Source organism: Bactrocera neohumeralis, chromosome 3 (genome assembly GCF_024586455.1).
Source record: "Bactrocera neohumeralis isolate Rockhampton chromosome 3, APGP_CSIRO_Bneo_wtdbg2-racon-allhic-juicebox.fasta_v2, whole genome shotgun sequence".
NCBI lineage: Eukaryota > Metazoa > Arthropoda > Insecta > Diptera > Tephritidae > Bactrocera > Bactrocera neohumeralis.
Window position 1 is genome coordinate 71,656,778 of NC_065920.1, and position 22,538 is coordinate 71,679,315.

At 36.8% G+C, this 22,538-nt stretch overlaps 1 protein-coding gene across 1 annotated transcript in view; it reads right to left on the reverse strand.

The window, feature by feature from the left end:
* The window catches only part of LOC126753021 (trissin receptor), a 226,987-nt gene that overhangs the window by 50,383 nt on the left and 154,066 nt on the right, over positions 1-22,538 (reverse strand). The window contains exon 5 of the mRNA XM_050464113.1: positions 14,083-14,227. Coding sequence (XP_050320070.1) covers positions 14,083-14,227 — 145 coding nt within the window. The remainder of the gene's footprint in view (positions 1-14,082; positions 14,228-22,538) is intronic.

Genomic DNA, 22,538 nt, shown 5'->3' on the forward strand with positions numbered 1-22,538 from the left:
CGTTTAATGCTTTTGGCGTATGTGGCAGCTGTGTCAGTTGTTCCGAAATATTTAATTCCTTTTTTCTTTGCTATTCGTTGGAGATATGCTTGGTGCACGGAAAATTGACTTTTCGCATTTGTCTGTGTAGAAATTTTTTACATCAAGTTTAGGATGTAGTTTTTGGCAACTTATATGCTAATATTCTACATGACCCTTTATTTTGCATACTTTTCAATATGTTGTTAGCAGTGAAATGGCATAATAATGTCACCAATAGCTCACAAATATACGAAAATATGCCAAAACACGTATTCTTGGTTTTGGTTGATTTTGACAGTTCAGTTAATATGGCAGCTATATGCTACATTCTTCTGATCTAAATAATGTAAAAACTTCATGAGGGAATCTCTGGTATGGAATACCATGCCAATTAAGCCGCACAAGGTGGATTACAAACTGGACAGAAAAAATTATTTTTTCAGCAAAATCAATTTATTTTATTCAAAATAGTCTCCTTTTGCTTCAATACAGCTTTTTGCACGGTCCTAAAGTATGTCGAACGAGTGTTTTAGCTTGTTGGCCGGTATGATCGCCAGTATGTCGGTGCAAGCCTTTTGAATGACCTCTACGTCTGCATAACGCTTTCCTTTCATGGGCAAATGCATTTTTCCGAAAATAAAAAAGCCGTTTGGTGCCATGACAGGTGATACGAAGTGGTTAATAGTTAAAATCAGATTTTTGGTCAAATAATCGTCTTTCGAATATTGGATTCTGAGCAATTTTTGGTCGTCAGTCAATTTTGGCGGAACAAACCGTGCACACACCTTTCGTAAGCCCAAATGTTTGGTTCAAATGCCATAAATCGATGTTTTGGAGATGTTCAATTCCATTTCCATGAATTTCTGTGATGATTTCGGCTGATTTTTGATGAATTCACGCACAGTTTCGATGGAATTTCCGGTGATCACGGATTTTGATTGGCCCACATGTTGATCGTCATTTATGCCTTCACGCCCACTTTGAAAGCGTTGAAACCAATCGTGCCCGTTGCTACGGGATAGGCAATCATCGCCATAAACTTGTTTCATACTTAATGTTGGCTCTTTGTTCGAAGCTCATTTTCGCACCGATAGCATAAACATACTGACACTTAAAACGCAATAACTTCACTTCCAATGAATGAAATGTCATGAAATGGACAAAATCTCACTGGGCAATCGATAAAGATAGCAGATCTTAACGCACCAGTCGACATATAGATGACGCCACCAGGGGCGCTTCAAATCATATTTGAAGCGATTCAATCATGAAGACAACGATGTATGCGACTATTGCGGAGGCGAGATCATCGAGAATGTGGAGCACACAATTTTCCTATGTGCGAAATACGACGAAGAAAGGCAATCTTTGAGAAACGCATTCGGGGTAGACCCAACCCCAGAAAACCTAGTGTCTCAAATGGTAGAATCACTAGATAAGTGATAAGAAAGCCGTGTCCGAAGTGGCAGCAAAAATCATGAAACGACAAAGAGCTGGAGAACAACAACGTAGAAGACTACTCCAAATTCCAACGAACAACTAAGACGCGACACACAAACTATGACTGGAGCAGACAAGAAGGTTTTGGTGACAATCACTGTACGAGGGGGGCATAAGACAAACCGAGGTAGGGCCACGAAATGCAGCTTGTTACTGAATGCATTTAGACAATCGTGTACGTTTGAGTAATACTCAAGCTTCATCCTGACGTAATACTTGACGGTGGTATCGGGGGGTTTGGTACAAGACAGTGGGGGTTTAGTTCGGATTAAAGTTCCACACTGACATGGGTTCAGGCTTTCGATGCTTCCTCCTCGTAAAAAAAAAAAAAAAAAAAAAAAAGTGGATTCAAAAGTCCTGTTTACTTTGGAACGCACCTTGTAACATAATTGGTAGATAGGACGTCCACTGCTCATTGTGGCAGAGGAGCTAAAATTTAAATGTGCGGTGCCATCGCTAAATTAGGTATTTGCATTGCGGGTGGTACGGTGTTGTTCTTAAATGTGAAATGCATTGGAATAGTTGCTGGAACTACGCGCTCTCTAAGGTCAGACGCGATGTCGATGAAAATGCCAAAACGCGCAATCCAGCCACTAAACAAGGCCTTAGCAACTGCCGGCACCATTATGTTTGGTAATAGTAAAGCCTAGGGCCCACTATGTCGATATGTGAGTATCCGAATCGTTGACTGGGAAGCTCTCGGCCCTGTAGTACACTCCTGTTGTGTCGGATGATTTTATTCCGTTGGCATCTAATACAGTTCTTAGCAAACTACTTACTGTCACGTTGAATGCCGAGCCAAACAAATCGCTCGACCATCAGCCTTGCAGTAGCGATTAGAAATTTTGCATCCTTGCTTCCCTCATCAGCAAACTACTCATTTGTTGAAAAAGTGAATATCGGATTACTATTGCATATAAGTATCTGCATACAAAAAGAACGAATCCGTATGGAAAGCCCTTTCATTTGACGAGTTATGTTCAAGAAATTCGAAACAGATTATTGTCTTATGCAATGGTACAATCTACGAACAAAGGGCTCAGATCTGAACACTACAGCCCCAGGCCCGCTTGCGATGCCAATTTTTGGACTGTTTTGAGAGTGGTGGTCATAATACTGCTAATGGTCTGTAGGCACCTACCCGTTATTCAAATACCAATGTCGTCCATGCATGTGGCCATACATCTAAGGGGCTTTGCCTTTCAATTTCCTTTGCAGTTTATTCACTACTAATGTCCATAGAAGCGCAGATGGCACTCCACCTTGGGGTGTACCTCTGCACACTTCCTTGGTCATTTTACCGTCGTTCTATTCTGCTCTTATACGTCTAGAGGTCAAATCAGAAATAAAACGTTGTATAGATCAAACGTTGTATAGAAGGATCAATACCTATTGGCTGAATGTTATTCAGAATAGATTCCGTAGAGACGTTGTTGAACGCTCCAGAAATATCCAGGAATGCTTCAAGAGCGTATTCCTTATATTTAAGATTATTTTAATAAAATGAACCAATAACTTCTCTTTCTTTGCACTCTCTCGTTAGCAAAAGTGAAGAGCAAAAACAATAAAAGAAAATATTGAATTCATGGTTTTGGTTTACATGCTGTAACAGCAGCTCATAATTTCGTGTTAAAAGCCACTAAATGTAAAAATTACTATATTTAAGGCAGCTTAACGGTAAGAAATTAGACGGTATTATTCTGAAAAAGGAATCAGACAGACTTATCTATATTAATTATGTTATTCTGTGAAAGCAAAATTTTTCTTGACAGCGCTTAAGCAGCAACCTACAACAATAATGCTTATCGCTGTAATTCATTAACCGCTGCAAAAAAAAACGCGGTTAAGGAAATAAGAAGGATAAGTATATTTTTCATGCTTTTTTGTGACACTATTTCCACTCACTTGAGCCATTAGCGCCTCAACATGTCTGACGCACTGCTCACTTAAACACAATCCAATGCCGGATTAGTGTCATAATTGCCAAACAAGTGTCGGATCGACACACGTGCCGACAGCAGTGACAAAAGGAAATAAGTAAACGCTAGCTGCCAGGGGGCTAACTGAAGCTCAGCTGAAAATTTATGCGCAAATTTATTGAAGCAGATAACTTTTTTCTGCTGCTGTTTATATGCATGTATTTGTGCGTGTGTGTGTGTATATGTTTGATGGGATTTCCATTATGTTAAGTATTTTGCAAATATTTTTATTTTTGTGTATATATATACATATTATATATGTATGCTATATATATTTGAGATGTCATAATGAGAGGCCAAAGTACTTGAGGCGCTTATCAGTAGCCAGCCAAGAAATGACAGCGCCAGTGAAGAGCATATTAAAAGTAACCATAAAAAACAGCTGTTTATATGCAAAAATTTGTGTAAGGACTGCTAAGATTCTGTGTTATAACGGTAGCTTAAAATTTATTATGTGTGTATTTGAAAACTTTATTTGGGAATTAACTGTGTTTTATGAGAAAAGTTCTTTGCTGAGACATAACTTTAAGAGTTTTATCGAAATTCGAGTTTCATGGCACTTAAAGTACAGTTGTCGCTCGAAAGTGTTAATTCTTTTTTACATAAAATTTAATATGAAAAGTTTGAAAACGTAGAATTATGTAAAAAGAATCAGTAATGGGTGGCAAGTGAGATTTTCTTCAAGCAAAATATTAGGTTGTCAAAAATGTCTTGCGGTATTTTCGCTAGTTAGCGCTGAAAGCGCGTAGTACTAGTTTTATTCGTTGCATCGGGTCATGCTATACCTTTTGGAAAGCTCATTTCACGACACGTGTTTGATTGATTGTCGTTTCTTTTTAGTCGTTCGTGAGTTATAGCGTCGCAAACATGGAGCAAAATGAAGAGAAAATACGGCATATTTTACAGTACGACAACGATAAAGGCAAAAATGCATCTCAAGCCGCCAATAAAATTTGTGCAGTTTATGGACCCGATACAGTTTCCATTTCCACCACACAACGATGGTTTCAACGTTTTCGTTCTGGTGTAGAGGTGGTCGAAGATGCGCCACGCTCCGGAATGCCTGTCGTCGAAAATTGCGATAAAATCGCTGAATTGGTCGAAAGAAACCGGCATAGTAGCAGCCGTAGCATCGGCCAAGAGCTGGGCATGAGTCATCAAAAATCCATTTCAATTTCAATAAAAATAAAAAATTCAATAAAAATACCGCAAGACTTTTTTGACAACCCATTATATTTGACAAATGCATAAAGTGGTATTTTGATGAACTCAAGCTGAGTGATGAGTTCTTTAATTTCCCTGAGTAATTACTAACAATAAATCTTATGTCATCAAATATTTACATAGACACAAAATTTACTTCCTTTAGTTGCTTGTCGCCAAACGTAGAAGCGTTAAACAAAACATTAACTTATGTAAATAAGTATATTTTAATATAGATGTATTAAAGTATACATATATACATATGCATACAGCACGCTTGAAATATATACTATGTATAGTATGTGGTATGCAAACATGCTCCACACATGATAACGCTCATTTGCCTCCGAATCTATGTACGTACATATATAAACTAGGGTGGGTAAAACGACTGACATTTTTATCTCATTTTATAATCTTATTTTGCACATTTATTAGGTTCGGTTAGGTTAATCTGGTAGGCCAATGAGCCACACATAGACTAATTTTAGTTCTTTGCGATATCAGATAGAGTTCAGTTACTAGGTCCAACTACTCCACAGTCATCTTTTTAGATGCCTGCGCTTGATGCGAATTTTAACAGACTCTAAGGCATCACTATCGATCTGTCAGCCCCATTTTGAGGGCGTGTGTCGCCACCAGAGCGTAACTAGTTATCATTTCGATCATGTTTCTACAGTCTCTTTTATCGAGTACCAAGAAGAATTTTGTGTACTTCTGATCTACCGTTTCCCACGTAGTTTGGTCCATCGGGTGTAGATTTTCTTTACCTTGCTTCTGTCGAGATCGTCGTTTAGACAATACATGCGTTTCCCAATGGCTTGGCACTCAGTGGAGGTGAAGTTTTTTACTTCTGGTAAAACTTTTGCTTCCCAATATACTGTTGGCCGATATGCAATACGAGGTTACAGCCTTAATGGCTGCGGCAGTCTACGTAGATGTTGACTCTGACATTGCCTGCAGGTGTATTAGGTGTATTAGGTTAAGTACTAGTTCAAGAGCCACCATTGGAGTTTCTCACTATTTCTTCCACGTTGTGCTTTTACAGTTATTTGCTGTCCAAGACTACCCCAAGGTTCTTGGTGCGGTGCTTGAGATAGAGTTGTGTCCTATTTATAGAAGGGAACTTCCATAGAGAAATTGTATGCTTTCTTCTAAACGCAAGCGGAAGCGTTTTCTCATGGTTCAATTCCCGACCAGCTTGCGAGGTGGACAGCGACGCAGGGATAAGCACCTATATGGATGGGTTCAAACTAGATAGTAGGTAATATCTTTTCAACAAAATTGGATAGCAAAATCTCCTTCCGTCTAACACACCACTTTATTGCCTTCCAAGTGTAGATCACAGCAGTTAAAGAAGGCCTTCGTCTTCCGACAAAGAGTCAGCTCACGACAAGGCATACATTTACACTACATATACATACATACAGGTAATATTTAACTCAAGTTTGTTAGAGTTTCAAAGATAGTAAAAGAATGCGTTAATCTCTTGGTAGATCTAGCATCATATAATAATTCGCTATAAAACTGTACTGGATGCCCGAACATAGTTATATTACTGCTAACTGTGAAGCAGATGAACTAGCCAGAGCAGGCACCTATATATATCCTATATATAAGTCTCCGATTAAGCTGGAATATATATGACTCAAGTTATTTGTCGATTTTACAATGGGTTATGACAAGTTGTGAATCCCCTAATTATGATTTTTCTCTCCAATATTAAGAAACAATAGCAAACTGGGAAGCTTAGGAGCTTATTATTATTATTTAGAACTCACACCAAGAGAAATTGTTTGACGTTTCCACCAACGAATTTTCCGAGCATAAAACGAAAAAAAATTTCCAATTTCTTGACGCACCCTAATATGCATATATTACATAATACACCGCCCTCACTTGGCTCATTCCGATAATTACAAGCCATTCAGGCAATAAAAGCTTTCTGGATTTCACATGAAAATCACCGCATGTGCGACATAATGGCAGCTGTGGTGCTGTCGCTAAGACAGTTAGCAGCAATAAAATTCTTTGAAAACATGACCAGTAAGGCAGTTAACTATGCGGAATGCTATAATTTGTGTGGGATTTCCGCTTGCTTTAATGGCCACGAAGGACAGTTCAACGCTTGATGCTTCATTGACTAAATTTCATGGAATTTGCAAGGCGGTGCAAGTGATGAGCGAATCCAGTAATATATTTAACATAGATATAACATATTTATATTAGTATACATATATAAAATACCAGAAAAATAAATAAATTTTTGTTGAAAAGGAAAATTAAGGCCGAATTACGGATATGAGAGCGTTAGCGTGTCTCTTGGGTAGGCATTGTACGATTTAAGGCTAAAATTTGATGAAAAAAAGAATTAAAATGGTCAAAAAAATAAATGTTAACTGTAGGGAAGTGATATACCCTTCACAACTGCTTTACTTACAACATTAAAGAGTATAAAACAATGTTTATCTTGATTTGTATCGGTCAGTTTGTATGGCAGCTATATGTTATAGTGTTCTGATCTTAACAATAATTCCAGAAATTGTAGCGTTGCCTAAGAGAATGATTGTTGCCAAATTTCCTGAAAATGTCTTGCTAATTAAAACAGTTTTCAATACAAAGACTTGAGTTTGACCGCTCGGTTTGTATGGCAGCTATATGCTATAGTGATGCGATAACAGTGGTTCCAACTTATAAGCAGCTTCTTTGGTAAAGAAGGACATAAACATGATTTCAGATCCATAACTCAAATACTGAAAGACTTTCTCGCGTATATATCATACAGAAGGAGAGACAGACAAGCTAAATCGACTCAGCTTGTCGCCCTGATCACTTTTAAATACATTAAACAGGGTCTCTAATATTTCCTACTGGCTGTTATGAACTTTTTGGACTACTTACTGTACCATGTTTGGTGTATAAAAGTTATTTTTTTTTCAAAATTGTTCAATCACCCAAAATTTGTTCACTAATTTTCAAAGTCATGAAAAATTGCTCAATAAAATGCAATAAATATTAGTTCATACGAAACTCTACACTACTCCGTTATTAAATTAAAAATCTTGCAAACTTTTCATAATTTAAGCGAATTTCGATTATTTGAGTTCAAACTGACTTTAAAGTCAAGCTGTACAAATTAAGGCTATCAGTATGACTCTTCATATGCATATTAAATCCCAGCAATAACTTAGCATATGCGCACCAATCCCTTTATAAATTATTACAAAAATATATTATATTTATTACAATAATCAACATTGACTTGACTCATTCAACCGCTACCTTGAAAGCATCATACGCTTGAACGCCATGACAAGTGTTACTTATACGCCACGCCGCCACCAATTTTGTTTAAGTAGAGCGTGGATTTATTTGTGCTCATAAGCGTACATAACACATATCCGCAGCGCGTATATACTCATAATTTGTGCGAACATGTGTGTGCGCGATAAAACTGTCTACATTTGTCTGAAGGGTAACATATGGGTTAAATTAAATTATGAAACCGACATTTACACGCATGAGTTATTACGCATTTATGCAGATAAAGGTAGTTAGTATATATAAAATACGACACAAAATTCCTACACTCACACAATCGTTACTTTTTCTTAATGCGAAATGCTTGTTAAAATGTTCGCACACACAATTACTTAGCCGAAAATACTCATAAGTGCCCTTGTATACCCGTGTGTGCCGCTGCCTTTGTCGTTTGAATATTCATGACAGGCATATCAAATTAGTTCTGACACCTCATGTTGCAAGTGCAAATGTTTTGTTAATAATCAAGTGGAAGTAAAGATTTTCAACAATGCAAAGATTTATACTCATTTGGTGCTAATTTCGAATTAATGAGCTGTAGTGTACACAGTAGTAAGCAGTGTCTTAACTGTCAATGAGCTGCGCGTACTCAAGCGTGTCAACTAATAAAGTTAATAGAAGAAAGCTGGGAATAAAATTTAAGTTTATCAAGCACTTTGTAATACTTATGTTAAGTTTTAGATCATTCTTTTAGTTTCAGTTTCCCTCCAGTGGCATTTTCCAATTGTAAAGTAGTGTTTTTGAATATAATTATATTCTTGACTAACTAAAAAATTACCCTGTTTAGCAAAAATGTAAAGACTTTGATTTTTTAAGGCAAACATTTTTGACAATTGAGAAAATTGCAGTTTTTAGCAAAAATATAATGATTTTGTTTTTTTTTTAGGAAAAATTAAATGCCTCTACGAATTTGTAATGCTTTCAAAAATAATTACTCTAAGGCTTTGATATTTTATAAACGGTTGAACCTCCTTAACACCGACTTCTATTACTCGAACTCTCGAATTGGCAATTGAACTTTTGACCTCTATTTCTATTTTTCATACAAGTTTCCATCCATAACTCGAAATCTCTCTAACTCGATTTTTTTTTGTGGATTATGGTCTTTATATATGCAAGATTTTCTACATAGAAATAAACTCGGCTAATATTCTTAGCACGCCGAGAGCAAATGCTCTCTTATATCGACAGTAATCTTTTTGTAACTTGGCCAACAACCTTTTTCCAACTTTGGTGCAAGTCTTTGATGTTAACTGAAAACTAACTAGTAACTAACTAGCAACTAACTAGTAACTAACTAACTAACAAGTAACTAATGGATATCCACAAGCAGTTTTTTTCAACCTCGGGCTTGCAAAAACTGAACAATGAACGATGTCTGGACCTTCCTACCTTAACTTCCTCCATACAACTTTAACAATTAGCATCCGACAAGATTGGACAAATCTTGGTAAACGACTATCTCTCCGACCTTTCTCACTTTCTATCTGCACGGAACTTAATACTCTCCCCCACTAAAATCACAGCGACCATATTTACAAACTAGACGAAGGCGTACAGACTTGATCTCAATATTGCAGTTGATGGGTGTGAATTTGACAGTCTGTGCTCCTTCACTACTCATATGACCGCGATTATCACCAAAGAGCCGCAACAAAATCCTCAAGTCGCTAGCCGGCAGTACACGGGAAAGGACAAAGAAACGTTGTTGCGAACTTACAATGTAATCGGCTGTCTCCTATTGAACAACTGCATAGTGAGGCCCTAATACTCACAGTTAAGGAGCATAACGAACTCCTCCAATACATGTCCTGCGTGCAATGAGTCTTCGCATGGCATTGATCACCCTTTTGCATGACCCACCAACTCCACCCATCTGACACCCCTCTCCTTTACTCTGATCCCACGAAACAGCACGTTCCTTGATCCTTCCGTCCTTCATCGACGACTACTTGGCATCTTAACGGGGATTAGGCATCCCTTAAAACAACAAGATTGGACAAAGTCCAGTGAGAACTTCTACTATTGCAAAAAGATGAACCTTGCTGAGAATATGCAGTTCAGTGGATTTCCCGCGGTACACACTAAAGCTGAAAGGACTCTCAACCACAGGAGATGGTTACAGACCAGCACCTGTTAAGCTCACGCGAAATCCAGAGGTCCATTTTAAGGACTACGGAGTCCAATCTAGTTCAGAATGTGTCGTAATCGGGACGAGGTTGCCCTCTCTTGCTCGTTTTTACTGTTTTCAGCGATACCACTATGACCAGTTAACGAAAGAGCTTTATCTTGTTATAGTGAGGAAAAACACTCCTCATCTAGCTTTTAGCAAATCGTTAGTTCAAAGACAGTATGGCCGCTCTGTTGTCATGAATATTCACCTCTCTGCAGGAAACAGCATTTCAGAGCGATGTAATGCTTTCTTAACTGCCGTCACATTTTCTTGAAAAACACTACAGTTATTTGGTAGCTTAAAACTATGCTTGATATGGAGCTTCTCACATCCTAAAACTAGATTATGTTCCAATATAAAACTTCCAGTATTTCCACTGAGCCTCGACTTTCAAGCTCAGTGAAAGTTCAGCCTCACTCTCATACCTTTCTTTGATAGGTTAGGGTAGCCTAGTATGCTACTCATCCACGCTAAAACCAACTTTGGCCCTTTACGTTACCAGATGGAATTCAGTTACGGGACCTGTGAGAAGTCTAGACAAAAACTTCAATTTCTCATACGATTTCGTCGATAACTAACAGAAAAAAAGATTTTGCATCTCAGTGATCTAAGTTCTCAGGGATGCCGTCAAAGTAGGAGAGAGTTTAAGAATATTCCATTTTGAACTCATGTCATGTAACCAGTCTACAGCGAGCTTCCAGTAATACACATGTCTGCTAAAGTATGAGTCTATGTATAGAAGGGCATTCAGTGCCATTAATGGCATTGTTCATAGTTCAACACAGATGTATATGAGATCTACTCGTTGGACAAGTTCAAACGTCTTAGCCAGTGTCGCTTTTCCGAGTGGCATCCACTAAACATATACGAGTACTTCACAAAACTTTATTGGCTTGATAGCTCATAGAGGCAAAGCACAACTTTTGCCGAGCACCAATAATTTGCTTTATTTGAAATCTCAAATCGTGTTTCAATAAATTCAATGCATACCACAAGCGTTGAATATTAAAAAAGTCACTCGCCACAAGTCTTCGCGCCACCACAGACAAGATAAAAGGCTGCGCACACAACGTGGTCCACAGCAACTGCCCATTCAGATAAAGTACATACATACATATATGTAAGTGAACCTCTCTGCATACTTGATTATGCACAGCAAACACATTTAACTCGTTCCACTATGGCTTTGCGCGAAAACTTAAAACTGCACGCATATTCGATTTTTGCACAATTCAAACTCGCCTCATTTCCCCCGCTATTAAGCGGCGTAAACTTTTCACTTTGCCAGCAAAAGGCATAACTTTTCTTTGTGTGTGCGCATTAAATATTTTTTCACTTTTTTGCCAATTTTTGTTAAACCAACATTGCTTTGACGTAATGAAGCTTCAGCAAGTCGATTAATAAAGAAACAACAACAACAAATCGCACGGTTACTGTGCGCTAAAGCTGATTACAACAGTGCTGCTTACATGCATGGCCAATATGCAGGCATGAATAGATGTGTGTGTGTGCATGTTTGTATGGTATATATGTGTATTGGTATGTGTGTATGGATAGTTTGCAGTTTATTTTTCATTTTTCGGTTTCTCGTTTCGCAAACAAATTTACAGTAAATCAATGTGCACGCACATGCAATGGCGCTGCTGAAAGCTCAGGCAACAGACGGCAATTGCTTGCTAAGTAAACAAATGCAACACATGCATATATGTAGATATGTATGTTTATTAGGGTTGAGGTTCTTCTCGAGATGATTTTTTATGCCTTATTTTAAGTTTGCCACGATGTTTGTAACACTCAGATGACGTTAACGGAGACCCTTTAAAATGTGTGTACATATAAATTATCAGCATAACGAGCTGAGTCGAAATCATCTAAAATCTAATTTCAGGTCAGAGATATCAATTTGAAATTATGTATACGTCCTTAACTCCCCAAGAAGATGCATACTTGTCGGAACTGGCATTATCAAACAACTATAGCTTATAGCTGTCATACAAACTGAACGATCAGGAACCAAGCGCTTATATGAAAAACTTTTACATTTATCAAGATATTTTCATCAAATTTTGCAAAACTTATTTCTTGAAGCAACGGTATAACCTCCTGATAAATTTCTTAGATCGGACTGCTATAACATATAGCTGCCATACAAACTGGACTATAAAAATCAAATTATTCTATGGAAAACTCTTTATTTACCGAGATATCTTCACGAAATTCGGCATGAGTTATTATCCAAGGCTATAATGCAGTTTTTGAAGATATTGATCAGATCGGATCACTATAGCATATAGCTGCCATACAAACTGAACGGAGCGAATTACGTGCTTGTATGGAAAACTTTTTCATTTGACGAGATATCTTCACCAAGTTTGACACCCATATTTTCGTGTATAAACGGTACAATATCTACAGAAATTGTTCAGATTGGATAACTATAGCATATGGCTGCCATACAAACTGACCGACTTCTCTCTAAGTAGTACATAGCATGGGATTTTTTAAATTTGACATTAAGCAAGCAAACCTACAACTTTAAAAATATGATATTCTAATAGAAAATTTAGCGCTCTAGAGAAAAGTGTTTCATGATTTTTTCATAAAACAACTCCATTAAAAGTTATACGCAGTTTATTTGAGAATCTTTTCTTCAGGAACTATGCATTCATGCAGTACACCATGTCGTATAAGCAACATAGAAAAACGTTCTTAATGATTTTTTCCAAAAAAACACTCCTTTTCAGTCTGCGTATAACTTTATTAAAATTAAACATCAAATGCACGGAGACTCGGTTATTGGTTATTGAGTAGGTGAGCATTCGTCAGGTACACCATGTCGTATGAGTAACACAGAATTTATAAGGCACTTACATATATGAATGCTCAGTACATTTGATGGGTAATTTTAACTGCGTACAACTTTGAAAGGAGTGGTTTTATGAAAAAAATTATTAAGAACTTTTTTGAAGAACATTAAATTTTTTTATAATAATATTTCACTTATAAAGTTGTAGATTTATTAATTTTGGATAAAAAAAAGAATTGCAATAGATCAAGAAATCCCATGTAAAATACATTAGAAAATTACAAATTAACAGCTTCTTAGCTTAAGATAAATTTTATTTTCAAAAACAATAACTAAAATTTAGAAGTCTGCAAAAAAAAATTTAAATCGAAACGTACACCCATAATGTACATATGTGTATATATACCTGTATGTGCGTTTAATAGCGCGCGCGATTTCTGCAAACATTTGCATGCCGCACACAAACAGTCACACACATACTTGCTGCAAATACTTGGCTTTTGTTCCTGCGCTTGAATGCAGTGAAAAGTTTAAAATTTATTGACGAATTGTGTAAATGCTTTTGTGGCTTCGCTCATTACGGCATTGCGTCGGCTGGCGCCATTATTAACGTTTGCTTGCGCTTTCACTTGATTTATTACCGTAAACATAATGCAATTGAGCCACTCAAGTGTTATCGGTTGCATTCACATACATACATATGTTAACATGTGTGGCATTTTATCTTTAACTTCTTCATTCAAGCGTGATTGACTTGCCAATCTTATATCTCATTTCCTTACATTTATTTTAAACGGCAGTTGGTTGGCGCGCGATTAAAAATTTATTTTGCTGCGTGAAATGCATAAGCCGTAATTATGTAAGCTTTTTGCTCATTAAAATTTCCTTCATGCTATAAAAAATTATTGTTAATATATAAAAGCAAGTAATTAACTTTAAAAAAATATTCTTTACTCAGCTAACTATATGATATATCTATATATATACATATATATATTGTATAAATAATAAATTATCTGAAACTTTAATAATCTATATATATAAACAAATAGTTGTCTAAAAAATTAATTTTTACTCACCTATCTATAAGATAAATCGATAAATTTTGCATCACACAAAATAGACCCACACAGAAGTCGGCTAGAGCTAAGTTTGCTAGGAAGAAATTCGTTATTGAGCGCAAGCGCCGCGATAATGTTACAACCAGTATCACAAGTAAGTTTCCTGTAAATAAAAGGAAAATGAAGTTTTAATGTAAGCTTTTGGTTAAATTATATAGACATAAAATTTTTTGTTAATATAGGTTAGGTTAGTCTGGCAGGCCAATGAGTCACGCGTAGACTAGTTTTGGTACTTTGCCATATTCACTATCGAGACCTCTTCCAGTGAATCATATCTTTTTTTAATATAGTATGTATAAAAGGGAAAAATAATTTCATTTGCGAACTAGTACAGAAAAGTTCAGTTTTTGTACAAATCTTGCTTATTTATAACACAATGATGTACGAGTGTGTAAATCATTATTCATCTCACCAAAATTTTATATATCAATGTGCTCATCTGTTCATAAAAACTAAAATTAGCGCTTGCATCTGTGATTTCAGCATATTCTCTGCAAAATAGATTATATGTGTATTTGATTTAACTGCCCTTTCGAAATGATTCTATGTTTTAAGGAACATGACAATTAGGTATTAAGCATACTGAAGCTAATCATATTATTAAAATGTTGTATTTTTGAATCAAATTTGTATAACCCCAGTTTTTAGGTTTTCGACTCATTTTAATCAAGAGAAGAAAGATGTATAGCCCCATTTCTTATAACAGCAAATATTTGTTATATAACTTTCAATTATACACCTCTAGGTTACGAACATAGTAGCTAAAGTTCGAAGGTTCATAAAGAACTGAACGTACACATATTTGGCTACAGAAATTGTTCAGATCGGATCACTACCATTTAGCTAGCCTAACTAACTAATTATTGATTATTACAAATTCTAAATTATTTCATTTACATTTCTTTCCAAAAAGGTATATGTCTCCGCTAAATAAATCATTTAGTTAAGTTCAAAACCCAAAGTGAAGTTTATGCTTGAAATTAGTTCATTCCACAAACTGCTTTATAGATTTGTAAATGGCTTAAATTGTAATTCCAATTTCAATAGATTAATTCCTTTTTTTTAGAAGGAAGGAACATTCAAAATCATAACATCGTTTATATTAGTGCAAGGTCTAATGAAAATTAATCCATAATTTTCACAACAAATTGATGATCTATCGTATGATTCGAAAAATTCACGGTTTCATCCGACAAATTGTTGCCATTTTGAAGATAATTTAATTTCAAATGTCACTTTCATAGAAACTCTCATTCTTGTTGGTAGTCTATTTTTACAAATTTTCCTTCAAGCGAATTTTCCAAGAGCAACATTATTCACCACAGACAGAAACAGGTACTATTGATCTGTTGTCAGCACTGGACAATGCGGTTAGAATCTTAGAACCATAGATAAGAACGTGTGAATTTGTTGTTGTCAATACCGGGCGGTTTGAACCTTAGTACCAAAGACAGAAATGGGTACCATTCATTTGTCGTCAGCACTGAACTATAAAGTTAGAACGTGCCAATTAAACTGTCTGCTAGGTATGCTTGGCCTGACAATGTTTTGATATATTAACATAACTCCACTTCTATTGACCAACGTTGGCCGTTTCAGGGCGATTGTTTCATTTAGACGGTCCAAATATTGATAGTACAGCGCCGAACTCCAATCGCACGGCATAACAAAAACCAGCCGGTCCATAAAACCAGCCTTCGCTTGACGTTGCCTAAGTGCCCTATCACCACGTAACCATCCGCTTCAGAAAAAGATATATTTTATTGCGATTTGTAAATTTAAGTTTGTTTTATGAGATCCTGGTTTTCAATAAATCCCTTTTGATATTCGCTGTAGTGGCAATAACGCATATTTTGCTTATTGACGAAGCCATCAGCCTCAAGAGAAGAATCAGCCTCATCGCTGAAGATCCGGATCATTTTCGAGTTGTTGCTTAGTCCAATTTCCGAACATATGACAACTGTGGGGGTCAAGTGGTTTTAGTTCTAACGTCGATTTGATTTTGTAAGAATGTATGCCAAGACCTTTTCATAAAATTCGCCACAAAGACGTCACAGAAGCAAACAATTTACTAGTTACAACTAACGCTGTAACTCTGTATTAAATTCAGAAGCAATTCCAAGGGCATAAACACGTTACAAAGCAACTTGAAATTCCTCGTATTCCTGGTACTTAACTCTTTTGCTTTTAAAATTTATTGATACTTCGAGGAACTCCCTATGGCTCCCACTTAGCCTTAAGCTTTCTCACTTCTAACAATTTCTTGTTATTAAAGTAAGAAGTGCTTGTACGTGCCTTTACATCGATTAGTAACAGCTTCATGTTTTTAACATAACATTAACATGCTGCTTGGCACGCCATAACTCTATTGCTTTTAACAGCGAACCGCAAATAAAAGCAAGATATACATACGGTGGCAGCGATTCGCCACTTTTCTGTTATATATATATCTTTTCTTTTTTACTAACTTGTATGTGAACACCTCATTACTGTGGTATATAGTAATCCCTTTCCACAAATCTGTTAAAATGTGTTCAAAATATTTCACACAAAATTTCTGTGTAATCAAAAAATCATTTGTTGACTTTCAAAAAAACTCTTTGGGTATTAGCAACAAACGAAAAGGCTTAAGCGACACGAAAAATAAATGCTGACGGAAGAAGAGCGCACGTGCGCCTAAATCCAGGAGGAACACCACCGAGCTTAGTAAAGACAGTAAACAATTCGAAAGAGTTGACAATCCAAGCGGAAAACAGCAAAAAAGGCGACTAAAAATAAAGTGAAATATAATTAGGAATTCTTTTAAAATTTTTCGCTATTACATAATTACAATTGCAATGAATATGACCAAGCGCCGGCACTGCAGCATATTTAAGTACGCAACTACTGACATTTCCTTTCTTAAAAGAAGGAGAAGGCACGGATTCATTGAAATTTGGTCGCAATGCAACCATTGCAGCCACAATCAGAAAGAAAATGCACCAACTCACACAAACCAAATATAACTGTAACTACTAAATATACATATACATATAAGTATATGTGTCTGTATGGCGGCGAGCAGGTATAAACATTTAATGACAAAAGTTTTTCAATTAAATTTTATTAACCATCTTAGTCTCGGTGAGTCGGAAAGTTTTTCACTTGTCGCCGCTTTCATTGTCGTAACCTTGGCTTTGACTTGACTGCGTGGCTCTCTTGTGGCTCACTTAAAAAACTCTTGAGAAATTATAAACTTATTCTTGTCACAAAAGCAAATTATTTACAATGCAAGGAAAACAAGTTGAATAAATGCATAAATAATATTCACGACGACTAATTACGGGCAAACAACTGCGAGTAGAGCAAGGAGTAGCAATTGTTATGCGAATTTTGTGAAAAGTTATGTGCACTGAAGGCGCTCAAGTGTAGACTTTTGTGCCTCTCTTTTCAAGTGGTTGCATTTTTGGCATTGAGTATAGTTTGCGAGTTAATGCAACCAGCCAATTTATGAGTTTGAACTTTTTTTCAATAATGATACAGTTTTATAAGAAAATTATGATCTCTACAATCCACTCAGAATGAAAAGTCGGATGAGCGAACACGGTTTCGCACTCTCTCAAAGTTACATATTCGGTGTTGTAAAAGAAAACGCTGAGAAAAGTCAATTGATGAGAGTAATATGGCTTGATACTTAGACTTTTAGACAGGTCTATGCTGTTAATCCTTGACTTAACCAAACTCTTTGGCAGTGTGAATCACAGCAAGTAGCCCTCAAAATCTTAAATCATTCCGTAAGTAGGTATCTTTTTCTCACTATTTCAAACTTATATATCTAGCTTGGAACATAAGAGTCCGTCCCTTACTAAATCGACACAGAACTTTTCCCCATACTAGATAACAACAAACTAACAAAGAAGCAAATGAATATGAGATTGGACTCAACGGACGGACCATTTCAGATGTAGATGCGGCCGACATTTGAAGGGTTAAGAGATAAATACTAAAGAATGTTCCTTCCCATTAAATTTGAAGTTTCTATGTTTTTTCTTTAAAAATGAGTTATTAGCTCTACCTTCCATTAGGTCTATCAACTAACTTTACTGAAGCTGCGGAAAAAGATGATCATATGTCACCTGGTCTACGAAAAGGGAGCTAACGTGCGAAAACTAGTTTTCTGGGAAACAGCTGTTAAAAATAAACAACATCCGAATCAACTAAAAAAAATTGATTTTTTTGACACCTGAAGCTTTCCGTAAAGATGTCACATATGATAAATAGGTAACCCTGATGTGCTCCAACATGCTTCATATCTTCAACTTAAAATTATTAAGATACCGCCATTAAATTATCTTAACGGCAATCAATCACTCAGGCTGCCTGCAATGCATCACTCAGCTAACAGTCGATGCAAAAAATCTTCACTTTTTATATCTTGTTTCATTTTATTTTTTTCAGAGAGGGTCAGAGCTTGGACACCCAAAGCCAGTATACTCACATGTTAAATGAAGGTCATAAAGCACAAATTAATTCGTTAGCCTGTGTAAAAACAACAACAACAAGCTGAGCAAAGCACTGAGTTGCCAGTTTAGTCACGCCTGCCTACTCTAACTGATTTATAACAGCAACGCCGGCATAGAAAAAAGACCCTTTCGTACGCACAGCCATATATTTTAGCTGCACCAAAATTTTCAAAAAAAAAGAAAACTGAAAGTTGTTTGAAATTTTTTCGTCAATTTAGCAATAACTAACAGGACCGACCAGCCAATATGGACCCACGAGACTTGCCGGCAGTTTTGTGACACTTTTCATGTTCCAAGCCTTTTTTTTATTTCTTTTCTTTACAATTTTCTTTTTTGTGCCGGCTTCACTTTCTAACTTTCGAAAATATTGTTGCAATTTCATTTTTTGTTATTGTTGTCTACACGTACTCTCCAGGGCTGCCATGTGCTGGTATTGGCTGACTTTTTAAAGCCGGCAACATAAGCTGACTTTACGTTGGCCGCTGCTGTCAGACGAATTTATGGCATTCAGCAGAAATGTTGCCCCAAAAGCTCTGCGTAAATACTTTGACAAACAAATTTTTTCATCCAACACACTGCCGCAACGCTTGTTGCTATTGTTGCTGTGGCGTCGTTTATTGCCTGCAAAATTGTATAGTTCGGAGCGATTTGAAGCCATCTTCAGACCCTGTCAGCCAACGCTTCGGTGCTTGGTAAAATGATGCACGACACAATGGCGCAGCAGGAGCAGCCAGTTGGCTGCAAGTTAAGTACATCACAACAACAACAACTAGCAAGTATGCTTATAGGAGTATACTTGCGAAGCATGTGCTAGAAAAACTGCAACAATTTGCATAAATTGACTCTGTCTTTAGTGGCGTTCTTTCACTTCATTTTCTATCGCTTCAATTTGCATCCTCCGGACTGCTCTCTCTCTCTCTCTCTCTCTTAACAGCTCACTGGCACACATTTACGTTCAATGGCTCACTATTTCTGGGAAGCCAACAGTGGCTAGCAAATTACATAATGCCATTGTGGGTAATGGCAAGTTGTGAAGGGAGGGAGGAGCAAAATCACAACTCTATTGACTGTTGGACTACGGTCGGTTAGCAATTTTACGGTGATTTTCAGTTTAGCTAAAAATAAAAATTGCAAATTGTCTTGAGTAAATTTATGCGACTCGTCTGCGCTGACTTGAGGCATGAATGCACATACCTACGTATATACATTTATAATATTTTATTGTGGGGAAAAAGATACTATTGAAAAGGAATATTTTGTATTTTAAAGTAGATATTTCCGCTCTTTAGAGGCTTTACGGAAAGCTTTTTAAGATAAGCTTTCAAAAGCTTTAGCTGAATAAATGTATGTATATATTTCCTTATACGCCTCATTTTATTTCAATACCAACGAAGTTTTCACGAGATCGCTAGATTCTAAAGAGCTTTTAAAAACTTTAGCGAACGTTTTAGAGGTTTTATGGAAAGATAAGCTTTTAAAAGCTTTGACTGAATATATGTTTATACAGTTATATCTGCCTGATTATATTTCAATATCAATGAAGCTCTCACAAAATCGCTGGATTCTAAAGAGCTTTTAAAAGCTTTAGCTGAGAATAGTATGTATATACTTATATCTTTACACTGCCTCATTCTATTTCAATATCAACGAATATCTCACGTCATCGTTGGAACCTAAAAAGCTTTTAAAAGCTTTAGCGAAAGCTTTAGCGTATAGTCTTAAGTCTGTTAGTTTTCGAGATATCAATCTCAAATGTTGCACACATCCTTTTCGCCTCAGTAAACTATATATTTGTCGGAATCACCAATATCGGACCACTATAGCTTATAGCTGTCATACAAACTGAACGATCAAACACAAGTTCTTGTATGGAAAACTTTTTTATTTGCGAGATATCAATTACCTGAGGCAGTAGTACGATCTCCGAAGTAATTCTTGTGATCGGACCACTAGAGCATATAAAAGAAGTTCTTGTGTGGGAAACATACAAACTAGAAGATGTGAAGATGTAATCATGTTCACCTTTTTTATTTGTGAAAGGAACTTCGGTGCTACCGAAGTTGAAGTTTTTTCTTGTTTAGAACTGTAGATGTCGATTAGGCATTTCTCATAACGTTACTCTTGGGGTTAGGAGTACTTGTTCGACCTCTTCATAAATCTCAAATCAGTCGCAGCGACAGTAATATCGATGTGAGCTACAGTTTTTGGTGTAGGTTAGGTCGGTTTAGATTTTTTGGCTGATCCAAGAGCCGCACTTGAACTACTGTAGGCACTCCTTTGTGATACCATTAAAGCTGAGCTCCTGGAACTCGAACTTTTAAGACAGCAAATCACCTTGTAACCAATAAAATTTGTTCCGGTGTTTAATTTCTATTCCTATCACTTTGGTGGGACATTTGGTAGTGTGAGCTGTCAAGTATTTAAGCGTTGATCTCGGGACCATCAAGAAGGAAGTGTTGAGATGATTCCAACTCGTTTTCTTCCATACAGTTTCTGCAGCTATCGTCCGATAAGATTATCAACCTTACAGCGTGGATGTCGTTAAAGCATGCTCTCTTAGAACCCCCGCAACTAGGAAGATGCTAGCCTTACTGAACGTGAGAAGGTCACTGGATCTCCTACGAACAATCTTGAGACAAAAAAGTTCTTTTCACAGCGCATAAACCTATGGTAGCGCAGCGCTGGCCAAATTCCTAGACCAGCCTTGAAGACACGGTTACTTAGTTCTATCCTTGAGCTGCGTATCGCTGTCCTGCTAGATAGTGGACAGTGACTTTTCTGAAGAAAATTGCACCTTGAAGCAGTAAATCTACCGTTTCCTTAATGGCAGCAACTTCACCTCAATAGTCCGGAAGTCTGAAACTGAAGTTAATAGAAAGCTTCTGACAAAATATATCCCTTCACCAAGCTTCCGCCAAGCCATCGATAAAGAAGCTTACTGTCCCTCTATTTCAACGACTTCTACTAATCCAAACCTCCCTCGCATTTATAAGGGCAGAGAAAAAGCCGCTGGAGTTAGATTTGGCAACTTTATCATCCAAAAGATCAGGTATAAAGTCAAAGCGTGTCAGGACTTCTGAATGTTCAGATATCTTTTCATTTGGAAAACCATATTCTCCGTCTGATAGCAACTTTCGCGAGCATATACCTTCCAGCGATATCTATGAGCACAATATGATATGTAATATGATCTTGTGGACATTGGTACACAAGACATGTTGACGAGCGCCGCTTGTTGAACACTCTAGAGCTAGAGACCACTTATAAGGTTTTCTATGTTAGAGCTCTACATCACACAAAGTCTCCATAGAACATAATGAGGGTAATGCGCAATCTCTACTTTTTTAGGTTAAGTGGACGCTAAATTTAGATGCACTCTCTTCAGTCTATATTTTTTACTGCTCCACAAATACTCTGCATTTCGTTTGACATTTCTCATAAACTTCAATGAAAGCTCCTTACTCAAAGCTGAAAACACGCTCCTTACCACATTTTACTCCAAACTCATTTATGATCCATCTGCTAAAGAACCAAACTAATGCAATTAATTTAAGAATAATTGCTGCTCTCCATGCACTTGACGCTCATTCACTTCACGGCTAATTCGCTGCATTAAAACAAGTTAATTAGCTCCACAACCGCAAATATAATTATCGGCTATTGTCTGTCTAGAGAGCATATTTCGTTTCTTTGTCTGTCTGTATTCATTTAATTTTTATTACACGAGACAAATACAACGTCTCCTGCCGCAGTTGGCGGCCATTTTGCAACCGCGAACAAAGCCGCCAAACAATGCGACTTCCAGGCATTAAATGAGCAACAAGCTGAACGCCAGCGGAGGTGGATATCAGCAGTCGGCATTGTAGGTGTGTGCGGTTAACTAGCGAGACAATGAAGCGTGGAAAATAATCA